The 16,160-nt window shown below is 32.0% G+C and overlaps 1 protein-coding gene across 3 annotated transcripts in view; it reads right to left on the reverse strand.

Annotated features, from left to right (window-relative positions):
- The window catches only part of LOC140040818 (epsilon-sarcoglycan-like), a 44,589-nt gene that overhangs the window by 6,143 nt on the left and 22,286 nt on the right, over positions 1-16,160 (reverse strand). For all 3 annotated transcript variants that reach the window (XM_072087042.1, XM_072087040.1, XM_072087041.1), the window contains exons 6-10: positions 14,338-14,530; positions 11,022-11,187; positions 10,019-10,212; positions 1,939-1,965; positions 1,210-1,347 (exon numbers count right to left, since the gene is read on the reverse strand). In XM_072087042.1, coding sequence (XP_071943143.1) covers positions 1,210-1,347; positions 1,939-1,965; positions 10,019-10,212; positions 11,022-11,187; positions 14,338-14,530 — 718 coding nt within the window. The remainder of the gene's footprint in view (positions 1-1,209; positions 1,348-1,938; positions 1,966-10,018; positions 10,213-11,021; positions 11,188-14,337; positions 14,531-16,160) is intronic.

The raw sequence follows: 16,160 nt of genomic DNA on the forward strand, positions 1-16,160 counted from the left end.
CAGTGGTACCAAACATAGATTTTAGCCGAATGTGATAATCTACCCCGTCAGTTTGAAATTAAAGAGACCCTTCTGATTTGGAAACTTGAACAAAGGGGTACGCAGATTAACAACATGTGACCGGGGTTGATGATAGACACCATGTGCAGCTTTATTTAAAAACATATATTCAGAAATTAAAAACAGTCATGTTGATTAATTTGATGCATATTTTCAATAATCGTTTAAGTGGGTAGAAAGAGTTCTTTACCCAACAGTGACTTGCAATTCTCATGCGAAAGGCTTTCTGATTAATAAAGGCTCTGCCTACACTACCAAACTTTATGTGACAAAAAAAATATGTGCCCATATATGGATAATGTCATATCACTAACATATCATTTTTTTTAATTGTGTCCAGAAATATTTAGTTTATACCAAAAGATTTATTAAAAAATGTTTCCTATTTTGTAATACATATTTCCAACTTCTGTGCTAAGCTCATATTTATTATATGTTGCAGAGGCTCCTCAAGATTAAGGCCTCTGAATGAAATATTGAAGAAAAAAAACAAAAACAAAAAAACTTAAGAACATCATTTTAATTTTTAAATACATCATGTAGTAACTGTTGTTCCATTGTAATATGCATGATTTGAATTTATGAATAAAGGTTTGTAAAAAATGTTATCTTCAGACAACAGGATTAGAGACTGACGACTGTTTGCTCTAGATTCTATATGCCAGGCATACGTTGCAAACAGTGCAGGGTAGGTTTAAAATGAACATGTTTAATGTTAATTGAATATGTGATGACTAAATCTATTTTGTACTTCTACTGGGACCTGAAAATTGGTTTTGTTCAATAAACTTGAAGGCTGTTAGCAGGGGGCTGCAGGTAAGAATCAATTCAATTTTATTTAAAATATTAGGGTATTTTATAGTCTAGCAGTTGTAAAACATACTTTCTTACCTTTTGTATTGGTTTATTGTAAGGTTATATTCATTGCTTTTTCTAGGCCAGGTCATGCCTACAAAGTGTGTAGGGTGCCTCTTTAAGACCCACCCTCAAGCTCACCTCTGAGCCTCGGCCATTTTGAAATTAATGATGATCATTTTTAATTCTTATCTGCAATTGAATCCGGGTCTTCTACATGATAGTCAAGTATCATAGCCAGCTACCCTAACACATAAACAATGTGCAGTGCCATAAGTTGTTTGTTATACTTACTTTGACCTGAATCTTGTTTGATAGACTGAGTTTGGACTGTTGGGATGTGATACTGTTCCAGGGTTCTTTCTTCTATTGTTCATCTTCCTTAGGTCTTTTGTTGATTTTTTGATATTTTTATGGTAAATAAGTTGTTCTCTGTTAAAAAGAAGTAACATTTTAATGCAGTAATGAGAGCTTGTAAAGCTTGGTTTCCACTAGGACGCAACGTAAGGTTGTAATGCAACGCAAAGTGATTTGACCAATCTCAAGCGATAGAATATTTGAACAGTCGAGTGTGATTGGTCAACTTGCTTGTTGTGTCTACGTCCTTGCATTGTGTCCTAGTGGGAACCAAGCTTAAACAAGGCACGTAATACTCTATGGTGATAGTGCTGTAATGCACCGACACTTTCAGAAATGCTTTGCAACTTTTGAGAGAACATAAATTCAGTTTACTCGGTAGATTGTTTCTTGTGAAATACAATTTGTATTGTTCATCTTTTATTCTACTCTCTGACCAGGTAGAATTGTGAAAATGTTTGCAAACCATTTGACTGTTGGGATATAGCCTGCTTTTTGGACCTTCTTTAAACTAACATTTCCTATAAAGAACTATTATGGGTGAGAAGGTTTGAAACTGTACTGATTGTATAGATTTGGTTTGTAGTGTTCCTGCCTTTAACCAGTTACAGTTACATAATAACAAATACAAACACAATTTGTAACTTAATAACTTTTATAACTTACTCTGGTGTGTTAACATTTCTTTTAACGCTGAAAAAAAAAGATGAAACATTTGTTAATAAATATTCTTAAATATTCTTCTAGCCTTCAAATAGTTTTAAAGATTTTATGCAATTGCTGTAGTTTATGTTTACCTCTTAAACCAGAGATATTGGGGCTAGTTTATGGGTAAACTTATACACAAAAATCAAAGGTAGTAGGTTTGAACAGTTGTACAAATCATAATTAGTGATCCATGGAAAAATAATATCCTCATGAGTATGTATATAATTCTTGCAATGCACCCTTAATTCTTCTATTTCCTTTGACTTACAAACTAAAAATTTGAATATTGTAATGCATGTTATAGACCTAAATCACATAAAAACAAAGGAAATGTTTATAATCGACTTAAAATACCTGTTACTAATTCTTTAAGTGTTTTAATTCCTGTTTCCTTTCTTAAGGCTATGTTCATATGAGGGGGTTATGCCTGAGCTAGAAGGTGTACAAATATAAATGATGAGTCATGGGCAAATTGCAACTTGTGAAGAGTACATTGCCTTTAAACTAAAAACAAAATCAGAAAATTATGAAGTCCTTTATTTATAAATTATCATCTTGGCAAAAAATAGAATTTGGTATGAACATATTGTAGATAAATTATTATTTCGACTCATACGGCATAGCGTTTAAAAAAAACTAAAACGTTCTTGCTTTATATAGCAAACTTACTGTATTGGCCGACTCTTGACACACGATTAAAATTACAGTTACATTCAAGAAGGGGTGTTTTCATCCCATTTGAAACATGACAAATTAGGTAGGCCCTATAATGGTATCAATGCTTGTTTTAACACTTTCCTATTATTTTTACTACTGAATTAGAAAATTGAATTTAATTTGTTTGAATGTAATAAATACTAAATTGTAACATTTAATTAATTAATTAATTCATATATACATTTATTCATCAACAGTTTATTAATCAATAATTTAATTTAACAATAATTAATCAATAATGTTAACATACATTGAATAATCAAGAAAATAAATAAACTGATGATTTTCATTTCATTTCATTCATAAAAAAAAACACAAAAATTATAAAACATGTCAAAGATAAAATGCATAAAAGATGAAAAGGATCAACAACAAAAAGCTAAGAGCTTGTACAAGGTTGAAGACCTAAAAAAACTAAACAGCTAAAACTATAAAAGGATATATACAATATATTAATATATAAACAAATCAGGCATAGAACATTAATTCTAAACCGCCCGGTAATATACTGAAATTTAATTAATTAATTTGAAACGATAAAGATGAGGAAATCTGTGAGAATGAGAAAAAGTCGCCCCAACCGAGACTCGAACTCGGACCGCCTGCTTGATATGCAGATGTCCTAACCGTTAGACCACTGGGGCTTTCACGGTATTGTTCGAACTCGATTGGATAGCGACTCTTTAACATTCTCGGCGTGGTACGGCGGAACAGCACTAGTCCTCAGTTGTACACACGCGCACCAGAGATCAAATTGATACGCCCTCATCTTACAGTATTTTTAATCACGAGGCGGGATCTCCGAAGAGATACTTATATATATATAAACAAATCAGGCATAGAACATTAATTCTAAACCGCCCGGTAATATACAATATATTAATATATATATATAAAATAACATTGACATCGGCAGAAATTAAGATTTGTACTTATTAATTAAATTCAACTTATACAATTTTTTAAAAACATTGATGGATTTTGCATTTTTAAGTCATATCTAAGTTGTTCCAGACATGAGGACCTGAAACAGCAATACTATGACTTGTAGAAACTAGTCTTCGAAGAGGAGGTCGAAGTTGACATTTTCCTCTAGTATTGTACTATGATCAGTAACATTTTTAAGGTTTAAAAATCGTAAATCAGGATTATTCAATATTCGGAACATAAAAATGCCAATTTGGTAATTATGAATATCGTCAATTTTTAATACATTATGTATGTGGAAGAGAGGAATTGTTGGTGCACAATAATCAGACCAAGTTATAGCTCGTATCACTTTTTTCTGGAGTTTAGCAAGTTTATCAAAGAAGCATATGAATTAAACCAAATAATGTTACAATAGCTGATAAGAGGTTGACGTAGGGTCATGCGCGTAAAATCGCGCGTTCAAAATTTAAAAAGCTCAAAATTAAGTTTTAATCAATTTAGAGCATGAATTAGGCCAAATGCGTTTTTCAGCGCGCGATTCTTAAAAAGCGTAAAAATACGAATTTTTTGTAGAAATCGCATTCTACTCACCATCCTTAGTACATTCACCGAATTTGAGTTCGTTCCGACTTAAAATAACGCTACACGAGCATGTTAAAAATGACAAAATGCGCACATTAACTGCATAAAAGTGCTGAAAATGATGAAAAATAAGGCATTTTTAAAATGAAAATCATTCTTCAGAATGCACGATGACCCCCAATTTTTTTTAATTATTCTGGAAGCCATTGAGTTCTAGATATAAATTCATGTACACATTTGACGTACAAAATGTTGTGAGGTCACCAAATGGCCACTCAAATTAAAAAATTAGGTTTTTTTCTCTTTTGTCATAGATTATCACATTCAACTGAGCGCATCTCGGTTATTTTGTGCCCGATTTTCGCTAAATTTTTTGTATATGATTGCTCATTTAATTATCTTTCTCATGAGTTGTCAACATTTTCATTTTGATGACGTCATAAAAACTTGAATAACGTAGGTCGTGTAATTTCATCTACACCATACATTTGAATATCTTACAGTTCTTCCGAATTAAATGTGACCTTGATGATTATAATTTATTATGAAAGCTGATGAAATGTAGATATGAATTCATATAAAAATTAAGCCTATCGAATGTTGTGATGTTATCATATGGCTAGTTGAAGTTAAAACGTTGTTTTTAAATTTCTTTAGTCGAAGTTATACAAATTTCAAAGAGCGCGCATTGCGCTTCTACGTGTCAAATTCTCTTCCAATCCTTATATTTATTTGCTCAATAATTATCTTTCGAAATTGTCATCTTCGAGTTTATTTTGATAATTCCATCATACCAAAAAAATAGAACATGATGTGGGTCCCGTAATTTCACCTCTGCTACACTGTATATAGATATACAGATACTGTACATATTGTATATGACACATAATAGGTACAACTCAGCACTATACGGTAAGTGTATATGCATCATGTCATAGGATGGCGTACATCAGCTTTTTACGATCGCATGTTAACGTACGTGCATGTTTAAAAAGTGTTAATTTCATTAAAATGATAAAAATGATCACCTATAATTCGTCAAAGTGACGAATTAAATTCTAGTTTTACTTCTTTTAGTTCTAAAAATTATATATCTAGTCTTATCACAGTTAAGAGAAAGTTTATTACACCTAAGCCATTTATCAATTTTAATAAGTTCAGAATTAACAATATCAATAAGTGTATTCAAATTGGGGTTTGATAAGAACAGATTTGTATCAACAGCGAATAAAGTCGTGTTTAAAATATTTGAAGAAATAAAAATATCATTTATATATATGATAAATAATAATGGCCCAAGAATACTTCCTTGGGGTATTCCATAATTATTAGTTGTGTGTTCAGAAGAAATTACGTTAATGACTGTATATTGCCTTCTTCCATATATATACTTTTTAAACCAAGATAGTGCAGACCCCCTAATACCATAGTATTCAAGTTTCCATAATAAAATCGAATGGTCAATCGTGTCCTTGCTCAGGTCAATAAATATTCCAATAGCAGTATCTCCTCTATCTAAGGCAGCTTGTACTTTTTCAATAAGATTAAGTATAGCCATAAAGGTTGAACTTTTTTTAAGAAACCCATATTGTTCTTTGTGGATGATAGCAAATTTATCTAAAAAGGAATACAAACGGTTATAAACAATACGCTCTAAGATTTTTGATAGAGCAGGTAAAATGGATATTGTACGATAATTATTAAACATGTTTTTATCACCAGACTTAAATAGAGGAAATATCCCTGCTATTTTGCTTAGCTCAGGTACAACACCACTTTCAAGTGATAAATTAAAGATGTATGATAAAGGTGATGCTACATATGGAATAATATATTTAAGTAATTTACTGCTAATGTCATCAATGCCTTCAGAGTTAGATGGTTTCATTTTATTAACAATAGAAATAATTTCTAAATCATCAGTGGGCTTAAAATAAATTGAATTTGGAAAATTGCCATTAAGGTATTGCTTGTAGTTTTCATTTACAGGCAAGACAATATTTTTGGCAAGAGTTTCTGCCGAGCACATCATTAATAATTGACCAAGTCTGCTTTGCGTCATTAGAAGCATTACATAAAATACGAGAATAATAATTACGTTTACTAATTCTGATTAGATTAGTAAGCATATTTCTATATTTCTTAAATTTTGATATATTTAATTGTGTTGGGGATTTTAAATGTTTTTTATATAATACATTTTTTTTATTGATTGACTTAAGAATACCTCTAGTAATCCATGGTTTTTTTTATATGATTTTTTCTTGGTTTAGGTGTTTTAGATGGAATGGTTTGTTCAATCGCATCTTGTATTTCTTTAATAAACATATTATAACTAGTATTAGTGTCATTTGAATTGTAAAGTGGATTCCAATTAATTTGCACAATTTTAGTAATAAGATCATTAATTGTAGTTTGATTAATGATTTTAATTTTTGTAGATGATGCTGTGTTATGTAAGGGCATATTGAGATCATTCAAAATAATATAAATGGTATAATGGTCAGTTATTTTAGATGTGATAATACCAGATTGTAATGGTTCAGGATTCAGATTTCTATAATTAGTTAAAATATTATCTATAAGTGTTGAAGTTGTTTCAGTTACATGAGTTGGATTGTTTATTAATGGAAAGTAAGAGGAAGATTCAATGGTATCAATACATGTTTTGGTATTAGCTTTATTTTTACTAATATCAATATTGAAATCGCCTAGAATAAAGCAGTGTTTATTTTCCTTATTAACTGCATGGAGGACCTTTTCAAGATTATCAGTAAAATCGGAAATCGGAGAGTTAGGAGGACAGTAAATAATACCAACAATAATATTTTTAGTTTTTTGGGAGATTTCAATGAAGAGTGAGTCGGATATATTATCATCTATAGTCAAGTCAGGTCGTGATTTGAAATTTAAACTTCCTTTAACATATAGATTGACTCCACCTCCATCTCTACCTTCTCTGTTTTTGTTTATTATATTGTAACCATCATGTTTAAGATGATCAATATAGGTATTATCCTTTATCCATGTTTCTGTGAATCCTAGAATACTAAATTTGTGTCCAGAGTAAGATAATAGGGTTGATATTTCATCACAATGAAGAGGCAGACTTCGGGAATTTAAATATAGCGTCATTACTAAATTTATCTAATCTATAGATTTCGTTAGGTGCAATATACGTATTATTAATGTTTGCATCATAGGCAGAGGAGACCTGGTCAATTACGTTATCATAAACGTTAAAAATGATTTAAAAACAAGACAGTTTGTTAAAAAAAAAATATAAATATATAGGGTCACAAACTGTCTCGTGAGGATCCTAAGGATAATTTTGTTTTGGCTGATCTTTTAATAGTGATGTATACATTAAACAACTAAGTACTTGTTCCTTCCAAATAAAACATTATTATTTTTATAATGATCTAATGATTGATTTACCAGTTCTGTATTAGATCAGTTGAAATAATAATACATACAAAAGCTGATTCCATAATTGAATTAGTTTTATGATAATATTACAACACAAAAATGTTATTTTTGTTATAATGACTTTAAATCCCACAGTGTTTATTTTGATTGACAGTATTATTAATACTTTTATTAATATATTAAATGAATAAATAAAGAGCTGTCATTTATGTGCAATAAGTAGAAAGTCTTTGTTTTAGTCCCAATGCGAAAAACGTTGGCACAGCAACATTTTGTGACAGACTTTCTTACATAAAACACTGGACATTTAATATTAAGGTGTGCAAAGCGATTACATAGTAGTTTTTATAACTTAATTACAGTAATATCCAAGTTTGTTGTCGTTTTGATGTTCAGTCAAAGATAGGGTTGGGTTTATACTCAGATTATATTAACAATAACATTTTAAAACAAAGTTTTGTGTCCAGATTATCCTAAATTAGAAGGTGGGATTATACTAGGGCATGGGATTATACTCATATAAAGTCCAACTCAGACAGCGTCCTACAACCAGGCCAGAAAATTAGGCATCATGGTTAAAGTCCTCGCGACAACGTAAAAACTAAGCCTGGCACATATCAAGACGACTCGTCTCGTCGGGATTCAACAGCTCCGACGAGTCAAAATGTTTTGTCGGGCCTCGTCATACGACGCTGTCTGAGTTGGCCATTAGGTGTTTGAATTATTAATTAATTAATGATTAAAATTATGATTATGTCATGAATAAATTGATATTCATTCGTTCATCTTTTTATTTCGGAATACCATGATCACATAATATATCCAAAGTTAAGGTTGTATAACATACAGAAAAATATAGTCAATGCAAGAAGTCACTAGAGGGCCCAGGACCTAGACAATTGTAAAATGAAGTGCTTATCTTTTGCATTTTAATTATGCTAGGGCTATCCGTCCCACTAGATCCGTCTATTTGGAAAAACTATCTCCACATAGTCCATATAATTTAAAAATTCAATATGCATACATTAATAAATATTCATCAAACTATAGTGACATCATACAGAGAAGCAATTGAGATAGCGAAAGATCAAGAATAATTTTATCTTTTAAATCATTTTTTTCCCCAATTTAAGAGCAAAAAGAAAGGCCCATGAAGATGGGTATATGTCTTGATCTTTCTGTAGTTTAATTCAATATAATGGTGTACACATGGTTTTAAAAACATCTTTCAAGTTATATTAAGTTCTTTGTTAGTTTTTATGTGTATCAGCATGGTTGATCTTTTCATTTTGTCACTGTGATGTATAAACTATATGATTATATTATTAGTGATGCATACATTACATCTACAATGATGTTGAAGCCCATCACATTTACAAGGCTGGGGGTTAGTCGGCCTGGGTCAAACAGGGTCAAACATTGTTTCGCGTCATCACAGGAAATGTTCTGACTGGATACAACGTTGAATTACAGTAGGGCCATACACTAAAGCAGTCCTCTATTCCATTTTACAATAATACGCTACAACGTATTGTAGGCTAATACCCTACAGTATCTGTTGGCGTTGTACACTAAAATGCTATAACAAGCTTTTTATTATGCATAATGTAATGCCCATGGATATAAGCAATATGGCACAAATACAGTAGGTCTCTAACCTATACCTCTCATATTATATACTAGTTCAAAAACATGAGAAATGTAGATTAATTAAATCAGACTTTGAAGAGGTTATTTTGTAGTTTTAATAAAGTAAATCACTTCCGTAGAAAAAAAAAACGGGGAAAAATAATGTTTTCACTTACAAAATAAAATGATAAATGGTTAAATTCAACCAGAAATCCATTGGCTGGCAGCCAATTTGACCATTTTTTGCTTTAAATTACAGTTTTTTCAGGTAAATAATTTTTGTTTCGATTTTTGGTCGAAGTCAATAACTATTATGTGACATTAAAATGGTATATTCAACAAAAAAATTTAAAAAAATTATTTTTCAGGGGGACAATACATCTTTAATTAATCCATATTGCTCTTTCTATTAGAATACTCATTTATGTGTAGATGTGCAATATATACATTAATTACTATGAATTATTCAATATTAGTTTAAGTGCAATTTCCAAGAAGGATACTCATAGGTAAATATAGTATATCACCAAAGGTTTGTTTCTATTGAGTAGAATTTCTTACCACAAAATGGCTCCACACAAAAAAGAACCAAAATTATAAATAGTTTCAAAAACCTCAATTGATTCCAATCTTGTTCACCACAAAATAGTTTACATGGAATAAGGTATAGCTGCAACGTTTGCGGTCTCAAGCTGACCCCAACTTACACTAAAACGTACAGAAATTGAAATATCAAATTCATTCTACTTACACTCCTTCACGTCGGCAAAACATCAGGTAACCAAGAAGACATGTGACAAGAAACGCAACAGCAATAGGCAACACCACTATCATGTAAAAGCTCTGACGAATGTCTTTTATGCGGCCAGATGTGTATTCTGGTGCTTCAAAATCTCCGCCAAGATTTAACGGTGTAATTTTTTCTGCCGCTTCTTCTACAATAACCTGGAAAGCAAGAATTTAATAAACGGTATTGCTATATTTACACTTAGTGGTTAACATGCTTGCCTTTCAATTCCAAGGTGCAGGGTTCAATACTGGCCTAGTGGTAGGGGTAAATCCTGACCCAGTGCCAGGGCTGTACTCATACTGTAGCTGTTCTACTCTTTCACTTTTTACTTTCTCTCAAATGAGACTTAGTTTAATACAAGGATGATAAAGTTTAGTTTTAGTTTTAGTTTTATCCTGTAATTGGCGAGTAACTTCCTGTTGTATGTGTATGACATTAAAACAAGTAATATAAGTATGTAATGTGTTACACAAGTGCATCGCTATTCAAATTTGGAGCTACAGTACAGCCTTATATATCGCAGTCTGTGTGGCAACAGAAACAATTTGTCTGCTGTTTCTTAGTACAGTAGACCTTTTATTTGGGACACCGTCCTGAGATTTTCCTTTTAATGGTTTTACCAAATATTAAATAAACAATATATATATAAAAAGTTAGTAGCCACTGTGTGAGTAACTTAAATAAGGTATTGTTCAGAAGAAGTTTCATAACCTTAATTAAAACAGGTTGTATGAGGTAGACTAGACATCAAATGATTATTCTTTAATCTTATTTTAATTAAGTAACATATTGTACTTTATAGAATATATTAATATTACCAATTAATTTAAAAACAACCAACTTGTAAATTAAATCGTTAATACATGTTTTGTAATATTTTGTTCTAATAGTGTAATTAGTATTCATTAAAAAGAATTTTTGATCACATAAAATTTAAATTTAAATAATTAAAAGTATAACAAACCAATTTAACATAACACCAATCAATAACAAACTCAGGTGCATATATCTGGTTCCACGGATGCGCCAGAGTATCAGTGTTGTTCCCTGCGTTGTCGCAATCGGAGATGTTGTATTCGTTTATTAACTTGTCAGAAAATGAACTTGAAGAGGCAACTGTAACAATCACACTGTAAAAGTAAAATTAAAATGTTAATGTGTGAATAATTCATAATTAACACGGCTATTGCATAGTCACTTTCAATTTTAAAAAGAATACAACATCTATTAAGGGGCCTCCTTCCATGACCAAACAAAGTGACCCCTTAATAAAGGTGAAACATATACAGTATTTCCTCTAATTCATTTCACATGAAAGTGTCCCCTTAATAGGGTTGTCTATTGAATAGGGCTTGATCACAGTGTTGAAACATATATTGCTTCTTGTTCATTTCTCATGATAGTGTCCCCTTAATAGGGTTGTCTATTGAATAGGGCTTGACCACAGTGTTGAAACATATATTGCTTCTTGTTCATTTCTCATGAAAGTGTCCCCTTAATAGGGTTGTCTATTGAATAGGGCTTGACCACAGTGTTGAAACATATATTGCTTCTTGTTCATTTCTCATGATAGTGTCCCCTTAAATAGGGTTGTCTATTGAATAGGGCTTGACCACAGTGTTGAAACATATATTGCTTCTTGTTCATTTCTCATGATAGTGTCCCCTTAATAGGGTTGTCTATTGAATAGGGCTTGACCACAGTGTTGAAACATATATTGCTTCTTGTTCATTTCTCATGAAAGTGTCCCCTTAATATGGTTGTCTATTGAATAGGGCTTGACCACAGTGTTGAAACATATATTGCCTCTTGTTCATTTCACATGATAGTGTCCCCTTAATAGGGTTGTCTATTGAATAAGGCTTGATCACAGTGTTGAAACATATATTGCTTCTTGTTCATTTCTCATGATAGTGTCCCCTTAATAGGGTTGTCTATTGAATAGGGCTTGATCACAGTGTTGAAACATATATTGCTTCTTGTTCATTTCTCATGATAGTGTCCCCTTAATAGGGTTGTCTATTGAATAGGGCTTGACCACAGTGTTGAAACATATATTGCTTCTTGTTCATTTCTCATGATAGTGTCCCCTTAATAGGGTTGTCTATTGAATAGGGCTTGATAACAGTGTTGAAACATATATTGCTTCTTGTTCATTTCTCATGATAGTGTCCCCTTAATAGGGTTGTCTATTGAATAGGGCTTGATCACAGTGTTGAAACATATATTGCTTCTTGTTCATTTCTCATGATAGTGTCCCCTTAATAGGGTTGTCTATTGAATAGGGCTTGATTACAGTGTTGAAACATATATTGCTTCTTGTTCATTTCTCATGATAGTGTCCCCTTAATAGGGTTGTCTATTGAATAGGGCTTGACCACAGTGTTGAAACATATATTGCTTCTTGTTCATTTCTCATGATAGTGTCCCCTTAATAGGGTTGTCTATTGAATAGGGCTTGACCACAGTGTTGAAACATATATTGCTTCTTGTTCATTTCTCATGAAAGTGTCCCTTTAATAGGGTTTTTAAACATATACTGTATTGTTTCCCGTTCATTTCTCATGGGTTTGAACGCAGTGTTGAGACATTGCTTTTCATTCATTTCAAATGAAAGTGTCCCTTTAATAGGGGTGTCAAAAAGGAGGTGTTCTACTGTACTAAATATAGTATAAAGCACTTTTATACAAAACATGTTACTGTAGGAAGTATGGCTAAACTATTTTAGTGTTCGATATATAATTTGAAGTTTAGCTTGGTAAATGATCCACTATCAATCCTTGGGTCTTCGATCCTATTCGACTCATCATTGCTTCATTCAACTCATGATAATATTTTTCCATTCAACTCATAAACATTAACTATTTGTATACCACTATGTTAGTACTGTATCTGCAACACCTGTGAATACATTGAGTTTTATCCATTATTGTAAGTTAAGTACATTTTGAAAATCTGCAAATTTGCATACTATATCAACGACAGCAAATTTAAATACTATGACAAGTCACTTAATAGGCATTTATATTTTAGGCTCTAACAATGTACCAGGTGGTTCTGTGGTAGTTACAGGCTGATACATACTGTAGGTTAAATGACATGAAGTAAACCATAAAGGACTATTAAAATTATTTATTATTAGAGCTAAATAGTACAGTGAAGGATTTTATTTTTTATTAGATCACAGCATACGTTTTTAAACAAAAAGAAACAGTGGAGGATATAGTAATAAGGAATTTGGAAAAACAAAATATCGGCAGGTCTTACGAAACTATAAATGATGATAATACATTAAACTATAGAGGGTGCTATGAAAAAACTAAAAATATTAGCATCTATAATTGATTATAAACATATATCTTACGGACCGATGTTTGTAAAGCAACTACAGTAAAATATGCACATGTTTCACAGGCAAAATGTCAACATTGTCATATCTTCTTATTGTTTCTATCACCATTGAAAGTCGAAGGTTGGTTTATAGTGAAAAATATTACAAAATGTAATACATTTTTTTTCAGTTTATATATAGTTGGAGAAACACGCCTTTTTGTGACATTTGAAACCTTTTATATGCTTCACTGAAAGTAATAAAATAAACTAAAAACAATCTTCATAAAATGCTAACTTCTGAATTTGGCAGTACAGTTTGACATAACTCTCCTCCAAAGCTATCTATTGCTTCTCTCTTTTGCTATTCTTAACCAGTCTCATTTTGGGTTTGCCTCTTTTCTTTTTCTCTATCCTTGGTTGCTCAACCACAGTCCTGCTTGTTCATTTATTGTTCAAAGTCTTCCAGCATAGCCTGCCCATTTCCACTTAGTTTTAGCAATTGCTTGAAGCAGATCTCAGATTTTTTTATCTTTTCTTCATTACTTTGCATGGTACTGTACATTGTCCACTATTGTTGCTAATTTTATTGTAGATAAATTTGAACTGATTCCAATAATGCAAAAGCAAAAACTTGGCTACATCTAATTTACTGTCACATATGTCATAAGGGAAGATTGTCTGCTGCGACAATACTCTATTATTAATGTATAACTCCTCAAAAAGAAGGTCATTAGGGTTATATCTGGTGCTCTATCTTTATCTCCATCTTTTCTGTAGTCTCTACTTTTTCAAACTGACATTATTTTATTTCAACATCATTTCTTCTGTTGACTTTAAAACCTTCCTAACCATTTTAGTTGTGCATTTCAAATTAAAAAGTCAAAAAATTATAGTCACTGCAGTAACTACAGTAAAATAATTTTAACATGGTCCCTATGAATACCCACCCTTTGTTTTGGTCTTGGTGTTCCAAGCTTGGAGTTCTCTTTCCTGGATCAATAATACTGTAAATAACCAAGTTGATCGCAGTAGGCCAGATGACACGTGTTTTTTCAAGGAAAGTGTTTTGTTCAGATATAGACAACAATTCGATTAGGTTCTTGTTCGTAACATTGAAGACTGTTCGATAGCTCGACGAATCTGTGAAATGAAAGCATGGTTAAATATATAAAGAACTTACATTAATGGGGTGAAATTTGACATGTAGACAATACCAGTTATATTAACTGTTAAGGCCAACTCAGACAGCATTGTACGACGAGGCCTGACAAAACGTCTTGACGAGCCGTCTTGAGATAGCGTTGGGCATAGTTTTTAGGTCGTAGAGAAAACTTTAAACATGTTTAGTTTTTTCCCAACGAGACAATTCATCGAGCCTCGTCGTACAACGCTGCCTGAGTTGGCCTTTACAATGCTGGATTGATCCTACCATGAATAATACCCTAAAGATTTTAATTTTAACTGTAAAATATTACATGTAAAGGCTGGTGTAACCAAGAAAAGACACATTCTAAATTAATTATTATTAAAGGTGCCATTGTACAAGAGAACATAGGCCTATAATATCTTCTATTTTTATTTATTATATAAATCAAAAGGCAAATTACTGACAATGACAATGCTATTAGTGGCTGGATTTCAATGGAGATACAAATAAAATAAGCAAAAAGCTGAATCAATACAATAAAGTAAGAGTAGAAGTAGAGCTTACAGGTAGTACTAACCCTTCCTCAGTGCAAGAAGGAATGGTTAGACTTTTTTATATTTATATATATATATATATATATATATATAAACAATTCAGGCAAAGAACATTAATTCTAAACCGCCCGGTGTATATATATATATATAAACACATTAGGCAATGAACATTAATTCGAAACCGCCCGGTGATATACTGAAATTTAATTAATTAATTTGAAACGATAAAGATGAGGAAATCTGTGAGAATGAGAAAAAGTCGCCCCAACCGAGACTCGAACTCGGACCGCCTGCTTGATATGCAGATGTCCTAACCATTAGACCACTGGGGCTTTCATGGTATTGTTCAAACTCGATTGGATAGCGACTCTTTAACATTCTCGGCGTGGTACGGCGGTAATATAAACACGTTAGGCAATGAACATTAATTCGAAACCGCCCGGTGATAATATACTGAAATTTAATTAATTAATTTGAAACAATAAAGATGAGGAAATCTGTGAGAATGAGAAAAAGTCGCCCCAACCGAGACTCGAACTCGGACCGCCTGCTTGATATGCAGATGTCATAACCATTAGACCACTGGGGCTTTCATGGTATTGTTCAAACTCGATTGGATAGCAACTCTTTAACATTCTCGGCGTGGTACGACGGAACAGCACTAGTCCTCAGTTGTATGCACGCGCACCAGAGATCAAATTGATACGCCCTCATCTTTCAGTATTTATATTATATATATATATATATAATATGACGTTATCCAAATTCCTTCACTTGCACTGATGAAGGGCTAGTGTTGCCCGAAAGCTCTGCTAACTTTTCTGGCTGTTTACTTTATCGTTTTGATTTAGCTTTTCGCTTTTTATTTTTGTATCTCCATTGAGATCCAGCCACTGATACCCACAGCATTGTCATTTTTTTCAGTAATTTGCCTTTGGATTTATATATATATATATATATATATATATATATAAACACAACAGGCATAGAAATAAATTCCAAACCGCCCGGTGATACACTGAAAATTATTTAATTAATTTTTGAAACGATAAAGATGAGGAAATCTGTG

This window comes from Antedon mediterranea, chromosome 2, assembly GCF_964355755.1.
Source record: "Antedon mediterranea chromosome 2, ecAntMedi1.1, whole genome shotgun sequence".
Classification (NCBI taxonomy): Eukaryota; Metazoa; Echinodermata; class Crinoidea; order Comatulida; family Antedonidae; genus Antedon; species Antedon mediterranea.